The 23,626-nt window shown below is 42.1% G+C and overlaps 3 protein-coding genes across 4 annotated transcripts; 1 reads left to right on the top strand and 2 right to left on the bottom strand.

Moving 5' to 3' along the window:
- Window positions 1–161: 161 nt before the first annotated feature.
- On the bottom strand, window positions 162–4,411 carry LOC110979930 (EGF-like repeat and discoidin I-like domain-containing protein 3). Its single transcript, XM_022236120.2, has 6 exons — window positions 4,298–4,411; window positions 4,112–4,184; window positions 3,446–3,592; window positions 1,913–2,017; window positions 1,443–1,565; window positions 162–835 (listed from the first exon to the last, which is right to left on the bottom strand). The coding sequence occupies exons 2-5, from the start codon at window positions 4,158–4,160 to the stop codon at window positions 1,459–1,461; spliced, it is 408 nt and encodes a 135-aa protein (XP_022091812.1). The 5' UTR covers window positions 4,161–4,184; window positions 4,298–4,411; the 3' UTR covers window positions 162–835; window positions 1,443–1,458.
- A 1,957-nt stretch (window positions 4,412–6,368) lies between these two features.
- Window positions 6,369–11,223, bottom strand: LOC110979935 (uncharacterized). 2 transcript variants are annotated; one of them, XM_022236126.2, is made up of 5 exons: window positions 11,061–11,223; window positions 9,482–9,539; window positions 8,762–8,974; window positions 8,068–8,523; window positions 6,369–7,925 (listed from the first exon to the last, which is right to left on the bottom strand). In XM_022236126.2, exons 2-5 carry the CDS (start codon window positions 9,537–9,539, stop codon window positions 7,858–7,860), a joined length of 795 nt encoding a protein of 264 aa, XP_022091818.1. In that variant the 5' UTR covers window positions 11,061–11,223; the 3' UTR covers window positions 6,369–7,857. The 2 variants fall into 2 exon arrangements, with proteins under 2 accessions (XP_022091818.1, XP_087001383.1); XM_087145257.1 differs by lacking the exon at window positions 11,061–11,223 and adding an exon at window positions 9,687–9,799.
- Window positions 11,224–16,158: 4,935 nt separating this feature from the next.
- On the top strand, window positions 16,159–23,442 carry LOC110979934 (uncharacterized). Its single transcript, XM_022236125.2, has 2 exons — window positions 16,159–16,368; window positions 16,852–23,442. Exon 2 carries the CDS (start codon window positions 17,277–17,279, stop codon window positions 18,261–18,263), a length of 987 nt encoding a protein of 328 aa, XP_022091817.1. The 5' UTR covers window positions 16,159–16,368; window positions 16,852–17,276; the 3' UTR covers window positions 18,264–23,442.
- The last annotated feature ends 184 nt before the right edge of the window (window positions 23,443–23,626 follow it).

Below are 23,626 nucleotides of genomic sequence, written 5' to 3'. Positions count from 1 at the left end.
ACTGCAATTAGTTTTTTTAAACAATTCAACACAAGAAACCTTCCTTCCAACAAAACCTACTTCTTACCCTTAATGGACAAATACTTCATATCATGTTAAAAAGGTTTAGTGAAATTGAAATCAATAACACAGTCAGAACAGATTGGGCAGTCAACGCAATATTTAACTCAGTACACCTTTTTAATTCTTTAGAAACGCAAAGTGACAAAAAACAATCATTTGCCGTGTGTAAGAGCCCAGGAAATGGGTTGAAGTTCATATTTAGGGGGAACTGTCAGCCGTATCATACAAAGAGCTTTACGAAATTTGCCATAAGAGGGCGCTCTGCTCGAATGATAGATAGAGCCTGCTTCCCACAGGATTATTGCGCAGAAAATGTAACAGGAAATCATTATGCATGGATAGCAGCAAACATTGAGAATTATCTGAGTCATTTGGGACCATTTCAGGGAGAATTTCGTCTCCTTTGTGTTCTGGTGACATGACGAGAATTTAGCAGAAGAATTTCAATGGCCCAGCATACAAAAGCAAGGAGTAGAGGCTACTCTATTATTTCTTAGCAAAATTGTTTCATTCCCACTAGGCCTACACACATCAGCTCAAAAAACCTAAAGTAACAGTCCGAAAGTATTTGAAAACAAACACTGACTCAGTTGAAACTGATGTGCAAGTATTTTCTATGACAGTTTCCATAAATCATTGCTTTTAGGTATAGTATAGGCGAAATGTTCATTTTAACAACCGGTGTTACATGCATATTAAAGTCTGAAAATCCGTAGTCATCTTGTTTATCCTTGCTTTCAGTTGTCTATGCTTGATGGCAACCACCTTCAGTCTGCAAATAGAAGACAACCAATCCATATGTTAGCATTAAAGGAAACTATTTATCGTCGATGCTTGATTGATGAGATTGATGATGAGTTTACGAAAACTCGCTTGGTAGAAATCACAATTAATAATTCACTTTCACAGACTTTTATCATGGGAGACTCATCGTGGAAGTGAAGAGAAGGCTGAACGAATTGATCAGAAATGATTAATTGCCTCGACTCCTCACACTGTGGATCGATTATTTTTCAGGCTCTACTTTTGGGCGTTTCACTCTCCCCAGTTATACCCCCAGAAAACAGTCAAAGACACGCCCATGGTGGTCACTGTTTTAGTCATACTTGACAGTCGGTACAGTGTCCCCGAGAAAAAGAAAGAAAACATAACAAATGAATCGTAGAATTTTCGAATTTCCAGGTTTTCCAACCAAACGATCCTCTAAGGCGTGTAAGTTTCTGCTAAATATTCACTGCTTGAATGGGAAAGATGTCAGAGGATGAAATTTTAAAGGGATGAAAATGAGCGACCTCTATGGGAAAAGAATTAAATTTTGAATAAGGAGACAAAAATGTGTCTTTAAAGACATCGGCACATTGGTTTTGTCTCGGACTCACCATTTCATTTCATTCTTTAACTGCAGTAGTAACCTGTTTGTATTGAGATGCATGTCTGCATTGGGCACGGATCTCTGCCCAGGTCTTCAGCGGCAACCTGACAAGGAGTGAGGTTGGTCACGTCTGTGTGGTGCAAGGTTGTAAGGTGGGAAAGTAAAATATGGGCAGGTGTTCGATAGGTTTATAACTGTCGCCGGACTTTTTGCCTGTTAAATCCTTTCCTCATTTCTATTTGGCTGTGTTTATTGATTCAGGTGAACATTATACATGTGCTTGTGCAAACACAATCAATAAGTCCGTCGGTCGGTCGGTCGGTCGGTCGGTCAGGAAGGCTTGCAGTCAGTCAGGCACTCAATAAATCGATTGATTGATCCATCGCCACCGATTAGTTATTTGATCACTCCTTCGTTGAATTATTCGATCAGTTTGATATCATAATATTCCTGGGATATGGCAAGGTGTTTACATACCTTGGCAGGTGATGCCTCTGCGACCAGATACGCAGGTACACGTGAAGCTATTACCGAAGGCGTTGCAATACCCGCTATGCTGACATGGGTTTGGGTCACAGGGATCTTGAAAAAAAGACGTAGTAATACCAGATTATAATCCTTCACAAAGAAAGTAAGTACTGATAAAACCCCCAAAAGAGATCTAATGTCATCGAGAAGAATTTGTCTTTTAGGACATGAAAAAATTTCGTTTTGTTGTGTTGTTTACTTGTTTGTATGTTTTCTATCATTGTCCCTGTTATTTTGACAATGCCCATAAATTTGAGACAGGTAGTGAGGAACAGATATTAAGTTTGCACGCTGAGTGAGTCAAAAAAATGGCAAAACCTCATTGGAATTTACCACTTTTTTTAGTGAGATTTAAAATTTAATTGTTAAGAATAACAATTTTTCATATCTGTGAAAAGACGGGCACATGTTTACGATTATTTATATTATAAGATGTGTTAAAATCGATTCATGTTTGGCAGGTCCACTTCTTCACAGGTCTTTGCATAACATGGAATTGCTTGTTTGTCATTCCATCCCATGATGCACTGCCAACTTCATTCAAAGTTTTTGCCAAAGGGTATTGCTTTTTTCATTGGCCGACGGTTATGTTCTGTGCTCTCACGCGCGTGAATTCGAAATTGAACTAAATTAAATTGCAAATTGATGAGTACGATATCAAACTCTGACATTTTGTATAAGAGAGTTAAAGGCAGATGTGATTATTAGAAAAAGCTCACATGATAATAAATACGTAAATAGGAAAATCGCATGATGCAGTGAAAACATGAGAAATGCTACGACTAAGCCAAAATCAACGCCAAATGGGTTTGTTTGATATGGTTTAACATTAACATTTCTGCTTCACAACACTGAAGCTTTTTGTTAATGGTGATAGTCAGGCTATATAAAGTTATAGGGAGTATCTTAGCTCCTCCGCGCATGGGTGGATCCACGTGACTCAAGCATAAGGGCTTATGGTCCAAAGTTCATGGTCTTAATGAAATTGCAACATATTATATTCATTTCTGTCTTCAACTTCTACAGCTAATGCTAGAATTAAACAACAGATGTTGTATTATAGATATCTTATGCCACTTCAGTTTACAATTTGGCTTTATATTCAAGATTGTGTTTCACGTGAACCAAGCAAGGTCACTATACCAGCACCAATGTTGAAAATAATAAGATGGTAACCCCAAGGTTACCAAGAAGGGGTTTTTAATGTGTTTTTATATAGCCTCCCCACGCAGTGAGAGAAAGGGAAGAGTTCCTTAAGAAATAAGGCGCAGAAACATTATATAAAATATCTAATTCTGAAGAATGAAAATTCAATCCCTCCGATTAAAACTAAGGACAAGGGGAAATCAAGTGAAATTTGATTTGAATAATTCGAGATTGTACGGAACAATTGTACGGAAGCATAGGTGATCAGACTCAACCAATCACCTAAACTAAAACCTCGCGCCCATGTACAGGTTCGACCAGCCCTGTTTTACTTACCACTAACGACCGGTCTATTTGGATCCACCACGTCGCAGTACGTTCCAGTGTAGCCCGTGTCACAGAAACAGAACGCTGTACCACGAATGACAGCGCAGGTACCGTGGTTGCAGTCGAGGCAAAGACAGTTATCACATGACCCCGCGGCTAGTTGGTACATGAAAAAAAAAGTGATATCATAGACACTGAGAAAAGGGTTTGTTTAATGTGAAAAAGAAATAGACGGAATTTCCGGGACCTGTCGAGGCACTTGTACTGGGTGGAAATATATTTTTTACATACAGAAACCGTGGCGTATCCCAAGCAATTCTTAACCATTCAGTATTGTTACTGGCTCGGTGGAAAGCAATGGGCTTGACTGCTAACAAGGAAGTTCAGCAGGTTTTCAGAAATATGGCGGAGGATAGGTCGATGTTCTATCCTCTTCTTTCCTCGCCAAGGAAAGAGTTTGACGAAGAAGTATCAAGCGTTATGACATTGAAGAATTGGCCTTTATTTTATATAATAAAAACAGCAAAGTCTCTAGTTTACGACGTAAAGGACAAAGACCTTGGACTACAGTCTTAAATTTGGCATCAGTGCCAAAATCTTGGGGATTTCAGAGCCTCTTGAGTGGGAAAATAAGCCGTGTTACGTCACAAGATGGCCCGAACCCGAAGTACTCACTGCTTTCACGGATAGCCACGACCAATAAAATTGCCACGAGAATCTTCATGTTGAAGTTTGTACCAACACCGACCTGCAAGAACCAAAAAACAGAAATCTCCTTGTTGTCTTTTTCCAACATTTCAACAAATTCAAGGAATAGTAGTCCTGTGTTCATGTCAGTGATTAACATAAAAGTAAACTTACCAGTAACTGCGTTTCACGTTTCTTGAACTGCTCTCGTCTACGATCTTCGTTTTACCCCCGACTAGTGGGACAAAAATTACCCTTTTATTGATCAAAAACCGGAAACGAGCATGCGTGACATGCTGGACTTGAACCCTTGAGAGTGCTCTTGACACATTTCCGGAGGTTTCCTTCATTGGCAACCTTGATGCGCAGTTAATTAGTACATTGGCTCTTGAAAGTTTAGTTGACCAATAGACAGGTACGATAATTACGCAGAATGTGGATGACCAATTACGTTGGCCGTTATTTGCACGGACGGCGCAGGGACCTCCTTTAGCACTGACCAATCAGAGGCGGGCTTTTATGCTACTTCCAGTACTTTCTCTCAAGGCTGCTTCCTGCACTTTATTGTGATTACGAAATGCCAAAACAATATTGTCATTACTACAGAAGCGTACAGGGGTCATGATTAAGTTTTTGTTTCTGTTCTGTTTTGCTTTTAATTCAAAATGTTACATGTATCTCGCCGCGGTGAGATATTACAGCCTATCCTCGCCACACCAGTAACTCTCTCACTGCGGCGTCAGATGACGTCAGAGCCACTTTGTGACAGATGCAAGTGATTTCTAAGCAAACTGGTTTCCAATTCCGATTTTTCTTGTCATTTCCAATGTGAATCCTTTTGTCAACAAGTGATTAGATGGTCCAATTTAAAACCAACTCATTCCAAACCTTCAGTCAAGTTATGCTTTGCGCATAACAAAGTTATTTTCAATATTGTTACTTTCAACTTGACATAATTATGAAGAGTCTAGCGTTTTTGAGTCGTCAGTTTCAAACCTGCGAGCAGCACTGCAAGACAGTTACAGAGAATACGATCTGTTACAGAAAAAAGGTCGTAAAGTTAAGTTTATTTTTTCCCCATTCTTGGCTATGTTTAGACTGGAAGACTCGAAGTATATCTTTTCCTCTCAACGAAAATATGTCTGAATCAGTGACGTAGGAGGGGGCACCTCCCATGGACAGTTTGAAACTTTACAAATCTGTGAGCAAGCCAAAGTGCAAAGGCTTTCCGTGACCCTCTAAAAAAAGTAGCCTTGCCCGTTTCCCCTGGAAATGTGACGCCACTATTAAATCTGAACGTTAAAGGTTTGCAAACAAATTTGACTTTTCTATAACGGTGTTTATTTGTCACTAGTCTTCGACCTTTTATTGTCTAATACCTTGACATTCACGTCGACTTTTACCACGCTTTCCGCTCTCAGGACGCGTTTCCTTTATCTCGAGTATCCTTGCCATGTTGATGTCCTTTCACTTTTCCATGCAGTGACCAATCTAAATATAAGAGCCCACTAGGATTAGGTTGACAAGTTTTAAAGCCCACTTCAGCTTGAGCGTTCATTGCGCAACATTCCAGAACCAACCAAAGAAATAAGACAGAAAACGGTTTCCGAAAGGATTGAAAAAAGACAACAAAAATGCAGTCCTCTGAAACCTCAAACCTGACGCAGGTTGAAATCTGTGAATTCGAAATGATTCTGTGTAAGTGACTTTGGGAGTTGTCTCTGGCCAGAGAGATTATTGTGGCGTAGTAAGGGTGGAAAATTGAACTTTCGGTCCGGGAGTCATGGTGTCGCGAGAAGAGGGTTTGCGCCAGAGCCGTTTGTATGTATTAAAGAGGGCGAGTTCAGGCCAACTTCAGACCGAGTCTTCCTGGATAAATATATCCGTTGCTTTTCAGCACGCCCTGTAAAAACCAACGTTTGTATGGGGATCACGCTGATGCTTGCATCAGAAGAGCGCCATCTTGAGCTGGGAAAAGCCCATTAAAAATGCAGAGCGTCTAATGTTTAAAGACGTGTCATGAATGCAGTTCATGATAATCTGGGGGCATTTAAAAGCTGAAAAGAAAAGTGGACTTCTCGGTTGACAACTGGTCTGGAATCAACTGAGTAGGTTTTTTTGTATCACACTGTGACCTTCCATGTTACGCTTACGAACCTATTTGATCTAATTCAAACAAGAATGACACAGGCCGCTTTTTGTCAAAACCGGATATTGTCCTATCCAGCAACAAGAAGGCCTCGACTTTGTGGTCACATAGGACTTCCTTTATTTAACAGATAGAAAAAGGGCAAAGCCTCCTTAATGTAGGCCTGTGAAACTATCGAGTACGTCAAATCATTCAACAAAGAAAATTCCTTCATTTTTACACTTGATTCGAGAAATTGAATAATCAGGTTAACGAATCTCTTGTGACAACCACAGGATTGGTAGGTTTGATACGTTATGACAGTTCGCAAAAGATAGACAGCATTGAGGGGTGCTTCGGTGCACGTCAGAGCTGTACACAGAGAGAGTAGCGCCAACTTCAGACTTTGGAACCCAAAGGGCTGTTCATTATGTGTGCAGAACTGCATGCAGTTATTGTGTTTCTATTGGTCATGTACACTGGCGCATGATCCACCATTTTGGATCCAACAATAATTGAGACACTCATGTCGCAACTTTTTACATAAACAGCCCTGGTGCATTTGAACGATTGGAGTACAACTGCTAAAACGCTTTACTGTACTGAAGCAAAGAAATCATGGGTCATGTCCTTGATTACAAAGAAGAATTCCGTGGACTACAAGCTAGGTTTTAAGGATAAAAAAGTTTCAAAGAGCAAACCGGGTCGAGACTTGCCAGCATGATTGACTGTTTAAAATGACTTTTTATTGAAAACCTGCACACATTTTTCGCGACCATTAGAAAAGCGGTCATTACATTTTTCCCTTATTCGAGGATCATACCTAAGGAAAAGAATGTTAATTCCTATCAGCATGCACCATCACAAGGCAGTCATATCCAGAAATAAAGACTAAAGAACATTTCATCCATTCAATTATTTGTCTTTGTAAAACCAATTTAAAAGAAACAAAACTTCCACATTATGACAATTTCATATTCCCTTTCCAAGTAAAATCATTAATGACAATGAAGACAAACCGCAAACGTTTTGTTTCTGAAAAAAAAATACTTCACGCATCTTGCTTTGTGGTTAAAGTTTTAAGACAATCTTAAGTCAAAATACTCTTCATTATTTTCTTTGTAAGATAGGGACCCACTTTTATGCAAACCATTTTTTTCTTTGAAAGACCATTTGGTGTAGCGATCTTACAAAGCTGGTTTTAGTGGAAGAAAAACATTGGGGACATTACAGAGGATCTCAGAACCAAAATTTCCAAATTTACAGTAGAAAGATTTTAGTATTTACAGATGTATGTACAATTTTTTTTTTTACAATACTTCAGTGCAAGAGAACAGATTATGTTTGTTCTATGTTAAGGATTAGCTCTACAGAAAATAAAATTTCCAAATCGAACAGACTCCTTGTTCATTGGTGAGACCGCAGACAACGGAAGTGTGGATCGGGGAGGCTGGTAATTCGGCCTTGACGTCTTTTGGCACACCCTGGTGTTGTGCTAACAGTGTTGAGGAGTTTCGCGGACGGAAACCAGACGACCAGGCAGCCGAGTGCATGAAGTTAGACACTGTCTCATGGAGGAGAAGGAGAGGGCTCAAACGATGCAAGACTACGACAGAAGCTGAGATGCAACCATGGCAACAAGAAGAAGCAGGATGCTGACCTTTAACGTACAACCTTCATGAAAGAAAAAGAAACATAAAAGTTAGTAATATCACGTGCAAAAGTGAGCTGGAAGGTCTATCTCACTAAATAGCATCCAAGTATGTTAAGTAATTCTTTGGAGGAAAGTCTTATTAAAGGTGAAACTGGTTCCCACCTGAGCAGGGTACAAGTCCAGCCAGGTTCTCAGCGGTATCCCCGAAGGCCAGGCAGTAGTAATTATTGGAGGTGACCGAGTCATCGTAACTGGCCCCAGACGCCTTCGACACCTGCACGCAGGTGTACTGATAGGTGCTGCAGGTGGCCGACGGAATGTTGATCATAGCGTTGGTGCCTGTGATGGTGATCGTAGAGCCGGCAGTGATGCCAGCCGCTAGGTTCTCAGCGCTGGACGTCTCTGCCACGAACTCCACCGTGCTGGCGTCCACGTCGGTGGGATCGGAGTGGCTGCTAATCAGGAAGGTGAGCGCGAAGTTGTCGCCGGAAGACCGGGCGGCGATGTCCGTGCCGCCGGCGTTACGGACCACGACGGAGTAGGTTACAATGTTGTCCACGTCCAGGTCAAAGATCAGGTTAGAAGGGCTAGTGACGGACAGTCCATAGGCCTCGATATCTGCAGGTGACAGACGGGAGTACGACGATAACATTACATGCCGTATTATCGGATCATCAGTCTGTTTCTCACGAATAACAGTGGTAGTCCCAAGTCTCGAAAAGAAAGGTCTAGAAGAAGGGGCTAGAAGCTGATTTTTTATATTTTGTATATTTGAAAAGTTTAGTGAGTTGTGAGGAGACTAACGAAATTTACGTCATCTACGCCACGGTCAGATGAATTCTGATTGGCCACTCACCACTCGCCGACGCCACTGTCGTCAAGCTCTCTGCTGCAGTCGTGGCTGCCGCTGTCGTAACGTCGACAGCTGTTGTACCAGCAGCGGCGGTCGTCATATCCATGGCCATCGTGACGACTTCAGTCACAATGTCCGTGGCGACGTCTGTGCTCGCGGTGATGAGTGTGGTGTATTCTACCGCCATGGAATCCTCCGTCACCTCGGCCGAGGATCCTGCAACAGATTGCGGTAAAATAAGTCACGAACCGTGAGCCATGATCAAGTAACTGAAAGATCCCAGTATCATAATAGAGGTTTGGTATCTGTTCCCCTGGGTAACTTTGTAATAATTGGATCTTTGTTTCCACTGGATGCAAAAGGATTTTTGTTAGTCTTTGTTTTAACTGATACAAGAAGCCATAAACAATGGTAAGAGATTGTGGGGTTGTTTTTTGGGGGTTTTTTTTATTACCATTGCTTCTCAATGACACCAAAAGAAGAGGTAAGAGACGTGTGCAATGGGTATTCTTGAAACGACGAAAATGAAACTGACATGAATGTTTCACTCGTAACAAAAGAATCTGAGACTTGGACTTCAAAACTGTCACACTGAAGGTCTCTGTCTGCCCAGCTAGGTCCATTGCGCTCGTGCGAAAACTCGTTTAAATCTGCTGAACATCTCAGATAGAGGAGATGATTTAAACTGTTTGACTCCTCATCAAAGAAGGGTTAGCAACTCACCACTGAATAAAAATAGCATTGCCAAGAGGGATGTCAATATCCTTGCGTTGGACGCCATCTGCAAAACGAGGAAAAAGAAACCATACATCAAGAATTATCAGAGGTTTAGTTTTTCGATAAAACAAATTCCAATTCGGAAAGGGATCATAATTTCTAGGAAATTAAAAGAGAAGGAAAACCCGGGGAAATCAATTTTGATGGTTACCCTTAGGTTGAAAATCAACGGGTGGGTATCAACGGATTACCCCCAGCGCCCAGAGGAGTCGATCCACCTGGAGTGCCCGTGAGGTGTCGGGGCATTAGAACCCCTTGGTAACCTTTGTCCGTGTATTTACTGGCGTTGTGACAACTCAGCAAATAGCAACGTTCAAACATCCTCTCTCCGTTGCTAACGCACGGCATCATCAACCCAATGTTGTCTGCGGTTTACCAAGAGGCAAGACATTAAAACTGCCCACGTCACTGTCTTATTGATACGCCAAAGGCCGTAAGACAAAATGCAAACAATCTGTGCAAGTGGATACCACTTTGTCTTTTTATTTCCCCGCTCCCATGAACACGTTTATTTATGTTATTTTTGGTTTAAAGGTATTTTACTTTTTTGAGGGTTGTAAGATGCCTCCAAAAATAAACTCACTTTTGCTGTACTATGCGAAGTGCACCACAGAACAAAATTCGTGAGACATCAGCGTTTTTTTTATTGATTTGGTGTCTTTATGTTGACCATTGTTTCCAGTCGTTCTTTCAAGACAAGGGCAAAAACAAACACTTTTTCCGGGAATTTAGACAATAGTTTGGTCTTTTCTTAGGTAACTGAAATTTAACTGCCACAATTTTTTCTTTCTTTGTTGATTTCAATATTTTAGAGAAACACAAAATGCAACTTTCTGTACCTGTGGGATATCTGGTCACTATCGATCTGAGGCAAAGCAACATTTTGCCCGAGAAAGGTCGGGCTGTTGATTCGCGGAACTCTTGTGGGATCGACTGAACAGTTTAACTCAAGTGAAGTGGCCAAAGAGCAAAAGCTTAAATCAAGTCAGGTACTAAGGACACCTTGCCCTGAGGGTTTGCACGTCGGACCACACCAGGCCGATCAGGGCCGGTCTCCAATTAACCTGCTCACGCGGTGTACATGAGGTCATTATCTGTGACTATCTCGTCTTCGGTTTGCGCTTCTTCTTTCCTATTTCCCAAGTCATCGACACCATTTTGTTAAAGACATTTTAATAGACATTTAATGGACTTATGTTGTCAGGAATTTTTACCACTACAACTCTTGGATTCTACATCCTGTCTCAACCAGCCTGTTGATATTAAGGGTGAAATGACTGAGATTACAGCCATCTCTTTAATGCTGAAACATTTGGTCATTTCAACTCATCGACGCTCTGAATTTTGGAACTGTTAGATTTCAAATCAGTAAGCAGGGTTTTTTGTCTGATAGAAATTATTACTAGCTTTACTTTTTGGCTGTGGAATCCTATCGACTTGAAGTAAGATTTTGTTAAATGCGCAGTAATTATTGTTTTAATTAAAGTGATGAAAAATGCTATTTATTTACGCTGCGTGCACTTACTTCATTCAAATCTTGCTTCTCTTGTGTTCCCGTTTTCCTGATGTCTGATTCCAATGCCTTAAGTGAGTCTCGGGTCCAGCGATATGCTTCCGTGCCGCGTCTTCCCAGCGAATGTCGCAATCAACGAACCAAGCCGGGTTCCGACCGGCGTGATGTACAATGTTTGGCCAAGCCACCTTAGAGACAGTGTGTGGTTGCTTAGCGGCAACTTAGCAACCCGAAAGCTAGGAATCTCGCCATCATGTCTTGTGTGCACTTGGCAAACATACGCCTGTAATTTAGCACCCCCAAAAGAGACCATTCGGCCATGGAGCTCTCATGTAAGCCTAAAGGAACAACTTACAAGTTCTTCTCCATTCTCAAAAATGATAATTCTTAATGAGTTGATAGATTCCAAAACCTTGGTATTACTCCAATTACTCCAACAGGTGTCAAGGTCATTTCATACTCACTCTTCATAAAAAGAACTCGGTCACTTTGATCTAATTTTCCACCAGGTTGTCGTGGCGCACTGCATATGGTTCGCCGATTGAGACAGAATACAGAACACTATTAGGACATAAAGTGTGACCTGACCTCTGCAAAAAGTGCAGATTTCTCTTCAGAGAATGAAATTTGTCAGGCGATCTTTTTAAAGAGTTTTTCTGAAATGGCCTCTGTGCAGAGTTTTACAAGCTGTTTGGTTTTAGTGCATTGCTCGATTGTCAGTGATCGAGTCGATGCTGTTATGGTGAAAGAGCATCATAATTATGGATGTTAGTTTAGGGGCTAGCAGGCCGCCTAGAAATTATCCCTATAAACACAGGGTGTAGTGGGCAGAATCATAGCACATCAGCCAGGTAGAGTATGCAACTCGGGATTATTAGGCGTCGAATCAGGGAAGAGGTTTTTCTACCAGCACAACCCAATCTCTTTCTAGCCCCACCCACGTAAAAGGATGGCTGTAGTGAACTATTTTCCCCAAACTCAGTTATAATAAGGAGATATAGTTGTCCCCAAAGGCTTCAAGTTGAAGGCGAGATGTAAAAGTCTTTTGAAGTCTTATTGCAAGGATGCCTGGAAGACTGTTTCTTATCTCGGGAAATGCGTTAGTTTTTTTTCTCTATTTCCTTTTAAGGAAGAAACAAGATTTTAGTAGGCTTCCATGCCTACTCAGAAAGCCCGTTATCAACGACAGACGTGGTGCAATGCTTCGTGGAAGGAAATCCATGCACTACACAGTGGTCAACAGAAATCTATTAAGCAAACATTGGTGAAAAGCTTCACTTTGGCTGTCAAGTATTTGGGCCTCTGCAAACATTCCACACCGTGGTCAAAGGGGAGTCATGTCTCTAAACTAGCAGAGAGGACACACAGGAATAGACAGTCAAACTAAAACAAACAAACTAAACCAACAAATATCCACGGTGCCGAATGTGATGCATGAGGACCGAGGCTATGTTCAGAAGTTGGGGCTACGGCTGGAAATGGCCCGTACGCTTACGGAAGCCGCTAAATAATGGCTTCTGTCTCTTCCCATTGACGTCGTGCTTGTGGTGCGCCACTATCGCGCGATCGCCAGCAACCTTGAGTCGCCCACGGCTTAATTCATATATCAATCAGCTATGCAAGAAACTAAAGGCGGTACATGCACCGCCTAGTTACAAGAGCCGTACCTCCAAGCATCTCTGTTTTTTACAGACTGTGCAAGTTGACCTAAAGACAGCATTAAAAAAAGCAAAATCAAGAGTATTTTAGAATCTGGGAGACTCTCTATAGGCAAGATAGATCCTCGACGTCCTGTCCTGAACATTCAGATACTTTTGAGACCACTTTTCTATAGGCGAGACCCCCTAAGACCATCACAAGACTCAGCAAGACTATCAAAAGACAAACTGAGACCTCCAATCCGAATTTAAGTCACCTGCATTGCTACAAGAGCTTTCATTCGTCATTTTTCATTATTCCCCCTATTGTTTGTCACTGGTCTGATGTCTTGTGACCGATCTTGTGCATGGTTTTGTGTCTATTCTTGTAAAGGTCTTATGATGTTCTCGACTACAAAACTGTTTGAGATGCTAACACACTGATCCTTTCATCATGCTCGTGTTCAAAATGACGCAACTCACTGAGCATCGTGAGTTTCGTTTCCAGAGGTAACGCCATTGCTGGCTGGCTGTGTAAATCGATCTGTTCTTGCTCCCTAGCAACAGCAAATCATCGTGCACGTGGACAAAAAGCGCCACCAAGCGTCGCATTAACTTCCTCAGCCGGCCCAGAACAGCTCGATAGAGGTGTGAAGGTGAACGAATGGGCCGCTGAGTCCATGAAGATGACAGTGCGCCACCACACGAAACTTGAACATTAAGCATTGAGGACAGGCTTTTATACACAGGAGGCAAAGCTGTATTTAGAGTAGCGTCAACTTCAGACTTTGGGACCAAAATGGCTGTTCGTTACCTGTGCAGTTCAGCATGCAACTATTGTGTGCTAACTGCGCTGACGCCAAATCCACCATTTTGGCTTCAACAATAATTGGGACACTATGTCCAAAGTCTAGCTCTGGCATTGGGAAGTGCTTATCAATCCTACCCGATAACAGACCTATAAGGAACAGTTTATCACATCATTCTTGCTCTATGATCACATTAATTAAGTCAATTTTTATATCAATCGGAAGGTCTTATGAAGAGGCTAATTATCTGTACTCTTTTTTTATATTTGATTGACACAGATTGTTTAAGCCAGCCTGAGGTACCGGGTTAACGACGATTTCAACGTCACAAGCTGAAATCAGTTTTGTGCTGGCGATAGGGTGTGATTCCAAGCACGCTATATGATGGGGAAAACGGTTTAGGGGAATTTTTTTCTTCAAAGTGAAGTCAAGTCCAACATTTCAACAGGGGAAGCTTCCATTAGGTGTGACGACCATTTTCCCACGGGAAAGTACATGATGTGTATCCCAGACAGTTGTGCAATAAAACACACGCTTCAAGGCAACGTCATTCAAGTAGCTTGTTAGTGCCCCCTCTGTTGACGACCAATAATCAGGTAGTCGGAGATTTCGACAGTTACGTTGTTAAGAAATTTGATAAGAGGAGAGATCATTGTAATAATTCATTCAAGTTCACGGCACTAGTTAACATCAGTACAACACATTTTATAATTTAAAACTGATACACATTCATTTGGGGGTAAATTCCTCCACTGAAGATTCCAAATAGACAAATAAATCAGGCGTATTGTTAAAAAAACAGTGAATTTCCAATAAGAGGTTGATAGATAAATTTGCTGGCACATATGGCGCCTTTTTTTCTCAACCTCTTTCCAGAGTCCTGTGTTAATAGTTTAGTTTATAGTCTATTAAATTCACGATGTTTCGCAGCTCAACGGCCGAATTGGACATCAGTACACCATATTTAAAATTAGACAATAACAAAAATTATAAAAATATAGAATACCCTTTTTATTTCATTATAATTAGAATACAAACAAAACTAACATTCACTATCTACATGACAACACATCACAGACCAAACAATTAACACAATAAAGCCGCTCAAGGATATATGCTACAAGCCTGAGTCAAAATGATGCTAAGTCCGCATTACGAATTCAAAAGGTTGATATAGCAAGTAATGGGACTAGTTTGGAATCGATTAGTTCTAGTTGGAATAGTGGTAATAGTTTTGTTATTTCGTAAACTTCTACCGTGGCATTCAAACCTGAAAGGGGCAAATAATGATTTGGTACGAGGATTAACCTGGGTATTTGTTTGCAAAGCTACGGCAGTGATCTTCCCTTCTTCTAGCTAATGTGTCCAATCCAAGGGTTGCACAGGCATTTTCATAATGCGCATAATCCTGTCCTAAAATAATTTTACTAACCCTTTTTTGAATACGTTCTATTACTTTGCTTCATTGTCAACCCAGAATGCCAAATAACATCAGGGTATTCTAGCACTGGTCTATTGTATCCACTAAATACAACTCACAATTCTTCCCTGTTAAACCCAAACTTTTCAGTGTATGGAACATGAACAGTTTTTGATAGGCCTTGGTCATCATCTTATCAACCTGGGAATTCCATTTTAGATCATTCTGTATCCAAAGTCGTAACATTTTCGCTTCAGAAACGGTCCTTAATAAACCACTTGCCAACCTCATTGGCCAACTTTTTTTTCTACGAAGAATCTTCCAATTTTTGGATTTAAAAAATGTAACAACAGCACACAAAAGTAAATCTTGGCCTGAACGCAGTGAAACCTGTGGGGAATCTCCCCGAAATTCGACCGAGATAAAAATAAAAATTCTAGAAGGAAAAGTTAAGTTGTCAAATTACTTCAATCAGAAAGATTCTAAATCACCCAATTAACGAATACACTTAGCAACTGACTTTGAATCTACTCCCCGTCAGAGAGAGAGAGAGAGAGACGGTGGGGGGAGATACTCCCCTGTGTACCTACATTTTTTCTCCATTCTGGGCCTTATGGCAAGGTACTTTTTTAATCTCACAGATACAGCGTCTCAACCGCCGTTTATTGGCATATTACCGTTTCCACTGACTGCACGAGTAGAGAGCTAGTCTCCTCATCGTACACGCGCTCCAGAGACACCACATTAACTCCACGGGACAAAAACCTGATCATGCTCTGCGGAAGCTAGATCGATCGCGAAATTGCTGAACAAATAGAGACTGGCGCAACACCACAATTATTTCTAATCAAATTGTAATTTGCAACCCTGTAACCCTTGGTTAAAATATTAGAGTCGATTAGCCTAACAATTACGGAAGTAATCGGTGCTGTCATATCATTTATTTTTTGAGGACTTCCGAAAGGGATGAGAGATTTGCTTTCTGAGAATTACATCAGAAAGGAGGAACGGATTTGTGAAGTACCCCAATATAAGCGAAACTCAAAAGTCTGCTCGGTTGAGAAAATCTCAATCCCAAACAAATGAGCTCTCAAAAAAGTACAGGGCGTTCGAATATTGGCTCAAATTATGTTGACTTGACAGCACATTTAATGCGCCCACGCAGTGTTATTCGTCTCCTTAATCACTCCAGCTTGATGCGGAGATTGCAGTCGGTCGCTGCGCCTGCGCGTTGCCATGGGAGCGGTAAACGGCATGGCGAGAATCCGCGCCCCGTCCCGGAAAGCGCAGAGCGGGGAATATTTGACGGGCTGGTAAATCATTGACAGATCTCGTCCGGTCGGTGGCGAAGGGGAGAGCAGTGATAGCGAAATGCACTGATTGAGAGAGAAAACATGGCTGACGAGGACGCGTAAGCATCATTCTGCAGCGACATCGGAGCGTCGTCAATTATGGTAATGTACCGTAGTTTGTTGTTTGTGGACGGACGATCAGGACTGCTTTTCCCGCTGTTTTTCTTGATGAAATAGTAATTGATGATGCTGCTCAGCCTGTGCGCACCAAACTGAAAACGTTTCCCTGGCAACCAGTTATCCGTTGGACTTCGGTTTCCGGCGAATGGATGGTCCCATAAAGCATGCTAGTTTGGTTTGTTCCTTGATCAACATGGCTGTCCCAGCAACCTGCACGTATTTATGTTTAAAATTCTAATCGATGTCATATTCAAGCGCGCGTGTTGATCCTGTACAGTTTGTGTTAGAATAAATTATGCCAACCACATGTCGCAATATTTAACGGATGAAAGCCGTCATTTTTTACACTTAAAACATGGCCTGGCTATTTACGGTGAACTATTGATCTCTGAAAAGGCAAAGTTGATATGCAATGAAATGCAGCATTTTGGTAATCAAAATAATATTTGTACCCCTCACACATAGGTGAGATTACCAACCAAGCTAGCCTCTGATTCGGCAAAAGACGATGACCTTTCTTGACCTCCGTGACGTCATTGCGCGTTATTTTCTTTTCTTGTGCGTGCTTCCAAGGCAACAACCACTTGGGTGATGTGTTAGCACAGCATCAACATTCCCCAGTGAAGTAGTGGAAAGAGCCAACCTAACCTGCCACTTCATGCAGTGCAGAGCACCTCTAATCGCCAGGGTCTAAGAGCTTCGCGCAGAAAAAAAAGTAAAGGGATTCAGCGATTACACCAGAGAGGCTCTCCATCTTTTGTGAACCGTTAACCGACGACATGTCGCCTCTTCCGCCCAGGGAAGGTTTGATTGATTGATTCGGCGCCATCTGGTACGGTTTACCTTTGCACCTACGCCAAAACAAAAAGGGAAGGACACGAGCCGTCACCATGTCTGAGCTCAGAGACAGAGAGGGGAGAGGCAACCGAAACAGCGGCGGCGGCGGCAGCAGTAACGTAACACCCTCACGATCTGAAGTCATGGAGAAGACACTAGGCGAGCTACGGGGGAAGGTCACCGAAGTCACCGATGAGTCCTTCAACAAGGCGTGGGACCGGGTGTATGGTAACAAAGAGTACCGGCCTTCATGGGTGGGGAAGATCACGGACGGGGGACGGCAACGCGGAGGGCGCGGACTACCCCCGCCCAAGCCACTCTATGTGCCCGGTGCTGGCATACGGCCAGAGCCGGCCGCCGCTCAAGGGTCGACGGGGCCCGCCCATGACAAGGCGCTGAGGAAGATTGAGGAGGAGCCGCCTCCCAAGCCGAGGCTCAAGCCCCAAAAGTCACACGAGGAGATCAAGTCCAAGCAGTACGCCGGCATCCCGGAGCAGTTCCGGGCCAAGCATGTGCCCAGCCCGCTGAAAATCGGTGGGAAAGTCGTGCCCCAAGAGCAAGAATTGGACACCTGGAAGGATGCCATTGCTTCGGATGAAGTCAGCGGTGACGGCAAGCCGGTGTACAACAAAGTGGTGAAGCAGACCAACATCACCGGCTGGATGGACAACAATAACTACTGGGAGCCCAAGACGACTAGTCTCACTTCCAACCTGCCACCACCGCCCCGCAGACGGCATAAGCCCAGGATTCAGAACCACATCGTCACGGCCAACTACGACATGGTGGGCAAGTACGAGAACAAGGTCCGGCGACAGGACTTGAAGATCGGCGCCCAGGAGCTGCCGGCCGAGAAGGAGCTGAAGACCTGGGGAGAGGATCTGGAAATCCCAGATGATTTGGGAGCGACTGATTACAGCCAGGAGGACGCCAAGGTTCTAGAGACGGCCGGCAGCTCGCCTCGTCGACAGAAGTGGAATGCTGTGCTGAAACACTCCAATGTCCCCGGGTTCTTCACCCACAATAACTACTGGAAGTAAACCAGGACCTTCCTTTAAAGAGTCCCCGCTAATCATCTTCCAATTGTTGACAGCCGAGGTAACGATGAAAACACAGCAATGAGCGACGATTGTGTGATGAAAATCTACCCTTGGCAAAGCAATGCAAAACTTATAATCGATCGCAAACGAAGCGTTTCGGCATCTGAAGTGGTCTTTGATGTCAACGACACTCCAGTGTGTCCCTTCTTTGAATGATAAAAAAGGTGGCTGAATCGTTTGAATAACTATGATTTGACCTTTGACGGCTTAACCTAAATATACAGCGCCCTCTGTTCACTTCCAGGGTCACAGTACGTCGTCTTTCAATAATCTTCAAATCACTTCGCGTAGTTCTCTATTCGTAGCGCTTAAAGTTTTTGTTTTGCTGCATCCCTAATTTTTAAAACTTGCCACAGCGAAACTTTCAGTAAAAGAGTGACAAATGGGAGGGCTTGGTTGCACAAACAAGTCAGTCCGTCGCTGTCCTTATTTTGAACAAGTCAGTCTGTCGCTGTCCTTATTTTGAGCATGTGCTTGGTTGCGTTACGAGACACAGGACTTGAAGAACACGCCGTTAGACTACTGCCTCAAGTCACGTAGCACCATATGGCCGTGACCGAAACGGGCTTCCAGAGCTACGGCTGGGTCTATTGTCTGCGTGTCGACGCGTATTTCCAATGGAGTGGAGACCTAGACCTAGCTCTAGGCAACAGATTTGACGCAGTCGAGCTCGGCTGGACTGATCTTGACACGGTTTCTTGTTCTCGCGCTCGAACGGCGGGAACACGAACCCAGAACACTGTTCTTGGAACAGGACCACGCACCACCTCCTCGTCAGGGTTTTACAGGAACACAAGGAAAAACTCGTGAGATTTTGATTTTAGAACAGCTGCAAAGTAGAGAGATGGCTTCCAAAGCCAGAGACAAAGGGACGTTTTGCAAAAATAACATTAATTATTTTCGATAACACGGGGAAGAATGTCCCAGTTTAAATAGAAAAGAATTCAGCCCATCCAAACATTAAATCTCGTGGCCGCCGCCATGTTGCATGTTGCTTGCCACTAACCACCAGCAATAACCGGTCGTTTGTTCCTCAAAAAATTGAGCTGTTTGAACTCGGCCATCATGATGGCAACTTTACCAGCCTGTCTTAAATGCCTTGATGCCAACAGAGGGCGCCGTATATAAACTCGTACCACTTCAATACTTTGGTTGTGTATACTAGTGTCAATATGCTGACAGATTCGCTTGTACATATCCAACTGATCCGTATGCAAACATTTATGTCAACTCGAAAGTGCGTTGTGAAAGTACGTTATGTACCTAGTTAGTTATTCGATAGAATGTTTGATTTCAGAGTCAATCTAAACTTAACAACTTCAAGTAATAGTTTTAAAGAGTAATGTGTAATTTTATAATTGTCAGTTTCAGAGATTTTGCCGGTATTCCTTTTCGCTCGGTTCGGCTGTTTTGTTACTTTCCTGATGAAGTTGTTGCCTTACAGTACCCTACATAATTACGACAGAAGAACTAGTTTTTAACGGACGAATCGCGTCGAAATCATACGCCAATTTATCACGGCAGCGGATAATTTAAAATCGGGGTTTAATTCAAAGATTGAAAAAAAACTAAAAACTACCAGTATGAATGAGTACCACTTAATGAGTAAATGACGAAACGTCGAGAAATTATCATGAGTTATAGCAGTTACTGGCCGCCGTTTAAAAGGAAACCGCGGGGTTTCTCAGCTCTAGCTGTGTGTCGTTAAGTTCAGCTATATCCCCTTCGGCGTCACCGACCAGTTTCCGTACGCTGTTGAGCGATGGAAGTCCCGTATCCTGACCGGTTCAAACTTCCATCTGGCGGTAGAGTAAGTACCATGGTGCGCGGTGCCTGTCAAAAACACCTGCTTAAGTGAAAATGACGGACCTGTTTCAAAGGGTGCGAATGCCTTAACCCCTCGTTTTCCATTTTTCGTTTCCGTTCTTTACCACTCTTTCCGCGGAGCCATCTCGCTATTATTAGCATTGTACCGTTTTTTGAGCCAAAATCGCATGTGCCAGATTCCCCGTGAAAACATCTCACATTGTCCATCTTGTCGTTCGCACACAGTTGTGGACCATGCTACATCTAATAATACTAGGACAATTATATACCGGTCCCCTTTCAGTTCAAAGTCTTGCTGATAAATGAACGAAGCGTCAGTGACGGATATTTAGGCCTAACTATGATTTGACTAGCCTATACAAGGCTGACAATACTTAATTACAAAATCTGGAGACAGACTTTGCCCATCATGCGAACCCCGCAGCTCGGGTGTGAAACTAAATAGTCACACCACAAGCAGCTTTTCGTAATGAAGGAAATATCAATTGAAAAGACAGAAAAACAGACCGAATAATGGGGATTTGTTTAAAGCAGCATGCCGCATTATCGCGGTATAAACCTCATGGGTAATTCACTGTAAAAGTTGATTTCAGAGCTGTAAAAAATACGCGCCCCCAGATAGTGAATGGCTCAGACATACTGTGTCAACCCACCTAGCTCACAATTATAACAATCTGACATCTGAAAATCAAAATTCAAGCGATTTTTGCGATGTCTGAAATGACTGTAGGCGTCTGGATGAGTATTATTCCCTCCAAGAGAGGCTTCATCTTATCTCATGCAGAATTTCTTTCAATGTTTTAATGTTTTGAAATACATTGTTGAGAGCCAATTTTCAAAGCCAGTATAGGCCTAATAACTCGCAATAATAAAGTAATAACTCGTATGAAATGCATTTCAAATCTACTCTAGCTTTTAAACGTACAACCAATTGAACGGAAAACAATCATTCCTTGTGCAAATAAGGAAATCACCTCACATACTTAAGCCGACGCAAATGCCAAGTCAGTTGCTGGTTGAAACCAAGACCTTAAGTTCACGATTACAATTCTTAATGCCCAAGTCATTTTGTGCACTCAAACTAATTTCTGTTTTTACTTCAGGCAAAACATTTTGCAAAAGGCAAACAATTATTATACTCAGGATTTAGATTATTTGAATCCTAAAATATATTGAAATGGCAATTGCCAATGATGAGAAACAGTTACAATACGCGTGCGTCAAACAAGTTTTTTCGTCCATTTTTTTTCCAGAAAAACCTTATAAATTTCACATCCAGTAAAAAGTTGTACAGGCTTTGTAAAACAACATCGCGGCCGTCATCAAGTCAATAGCACGTGCAGTGGTTTGAGGTAAAGGAGACGGGTAAATTCCACACGTAGGCACGGTAATGGTGGAAGATTTAACACGCCTGTCCGCGGTAATAAAGAGCCGGACAGGAATTTTTTCATCAAGCGAATGAAATATCCTGCCATATCTCACCGCCGAGAGAATGCAGTACAGTAATTTCATCGCGGCATAGACCCATTCATATCTCATGAGTCAGTCAACATTATGTGGTCAAATTAAATGCTATTATTAGCAATAAGAATACATAACTTAGCATCAATGGACAAAAAGTTTTCCAATTTAATAACACTCCAAACTTGATGGCTCCGTGTACCAGTATATAAACGCATTCTTCATGGTTGACACGATCGTCTTATCGCACTATCAACGTTGACTAAGCGCTCGTCCACCGTTACGAAAAAGCTATCTTTCGTAGGTCTGTCATTAAATTTATAATGTACTTTTATCTGAACTTCACGAACACGTCCACAGGGAGAAAGCTCTATTTCAAAAGAACCAATTAATTCTCAAATGAAAAGTTGCATCCGACTGTTTGCTTCAAATTTGCAGATATGAAAACATACATGGTCACAGCTGTTTGGAATTCAGATATAAAACCATTTCTGCATGGATGGAATAATTACTCTCCACTTCTTGTAGATTATATTGTAAAGAACATCGAGATAGCAAACAGTTTGGTTGGTGATAGTTTACACAATATGAGGAAATATAGAAAAAAGAAAGTTTCATGTGTTTTTGCGAATGCTTTTCTCTGTTATTATAATTCTTCCGCACGGCGTAAGTACGGACTTTTTCTCGCGTTTTGTTTGCTCATCAGTCCTGATGTAGATTTATTGGTCTCTGCTTCCTGTCCAAGTAGCCATTGCTGGGCCAATCGGAATAATGTTTGGAGAGCCCAGAGTCTGACAAATGACTCCAAAGTACGATAAATTATACAGCTCGACCCGCGGCGGCACGATTGGTTTACCGCACCCGGAGAAGCACCTCCCGCCGTAGCTAGGCACGCTTGACGGTAGCGTGACCGTCCGATGGTCCGCCGAGGACCTCTTCACATCCTTGGGAGACTGGCCTTATCGCTGCAGATAAAACACAGAGCCCTGGATCAATACTTCGGTTACCCCCGACGAGCTATCATTAGACGGTGTCATTACGGAGGGCATTATTTTTCCGGCCGTGGAAATTTGTTGATTTGTAACTGCGTGATTATGACATGCGACAGACGGGAGTTACTGTGGTAACCAACACGTCACGGGTTCGAAAAACATTCTAGCTACGCCTAAGCATTGCTCTGGCTTTAGATTTAGGAACATTTATTCTAATGTTACTGTTATTCATAATGATTATGGATTTCAACTTTAATCCTTTCTAAAAATACAAGATTTTGTGCCGAAATTTGTTCTTTATTGCAAACGTCGACGAAATATTGCACCAAAATGTTAGATGGTAAAAAAAAATCATCATTTTTTGGAAGAAAATCGGCAATGATGCTGAAACATGTTACATGCTCTTTTTTCCTTACAATAGATTGGAATCATAAGAAAAGTAAAGCAGTTAGTTGTTATAGTGTTTTTAAAGAACTTTTTTATCTACAGATGAAAACCATTTGAAAAGGTGGTTATTATCCTCTGCAGATATTGCCTTTTACGAATCCGTCCATCTCAAAGTAGAAATTTAGATTTTGTAAATACATGTAGTATTGAAAAGTGTAATGTGTTATTAATTACTGTTAAATGATTGCTTTTAAGCTTTCTAAATGCCGTTTTTGCGATGTAAATTAGTATGCTGTGCACTGCAGGAGTACCCCCAGTTGTCTATAAAAGCTGGGGCCAAACGGAGATAAGTAAACATTATTTTTACATTTCTTCATTGAAAAAAAGATTTTTTTTTTAATTCGATCAATAAAACAATCATTGCGTTCGTTTTCGTTAAGAATTCACAACAACACTCATATGTAACATCACACCTTTCCCCACGTCCAGGAAATCTCCCCCAACCCACCCCGTGGCTGGCCGCTGTATCCTCAAACCATACCCTGCTCTCAGTTCCAAAGGTATAATGGAACCCCTATTCATGTATATAGGGCGCAATAGCGCTGCTCAGATTTGCTTATGACCGCCGCCGAGACG

The sequence above is a fragment of the Acanthaster planci genome, linkage group LG13, assembly GCF_054643075.1.
Source record: "Acanthaster planci isolate LZ-2023a linkage group LG13, COTS_SCS, whole genome shotgun sequence".
In the NCBI taxonomy this organism is placed as follows: Eukaryota; Metazoa; Echinodermata; class Asteroidea; order Valvatida; family Acanthasteridae; genus Acanthaster; species Acanthaster planci.
Note: the sequence above shows the minus strand (reverse complement) of the source record. Positions and strands in the feature narration are given on the sequence as shown.

Bases quoted from the DNA above. Each gene is read 5' to 3' on its own strand.
- LOC110979930 (XM_022236120.2), bottom strand. From the start codon at position 4,160: ATGAAGATTCTCGTGGCAATTTTATTGGTCGTGGCTATCCGTGAAAGC. The intron at 2,018-3,445 runs GTAAGTAAAACA...CTTTTTTTCAAG, and splicing joins AAATAGACCGGTCGTTAGTG to ATCCCTGTGACCCAAACCCA. The intron at 1,566-1,912 runs GTATGTAAACAC...TGCACCACACAG, and splicing joins CAGAGGCATCACCTGCCAAG to ACGTGACCAACCTCACTCCT.
- LOC110979935 (XM_022236126.2), bottom strand. From the start codon at position 9,539: ATGGCGTCCAACGCAAGGATATTGACATCCCTCTTGGCAATGCTATTT. The intron at 8,975-9,481 runs GTGAGTTGCTAA...AATCTGTTGCAG, and splicing joins AATGCTATTTTTATTCAGTG to GATCCTCGGCCGAGGTGACG. The intron at 7,926-8,067 runs GTGGGAACCAGT...TCTTTCATGAAG, and splicing joins TGGACTTGTACCCTGCTCAG to GTTGTACGTTAAAGGTCAGC.
- LOC110979934 (XM_022236125.2), top strand. From the start codon at position 17,277: ATGTCTGAGCTCAGAGACAGAGAGGGGAGAGGCAACCGAAACAGCGGC.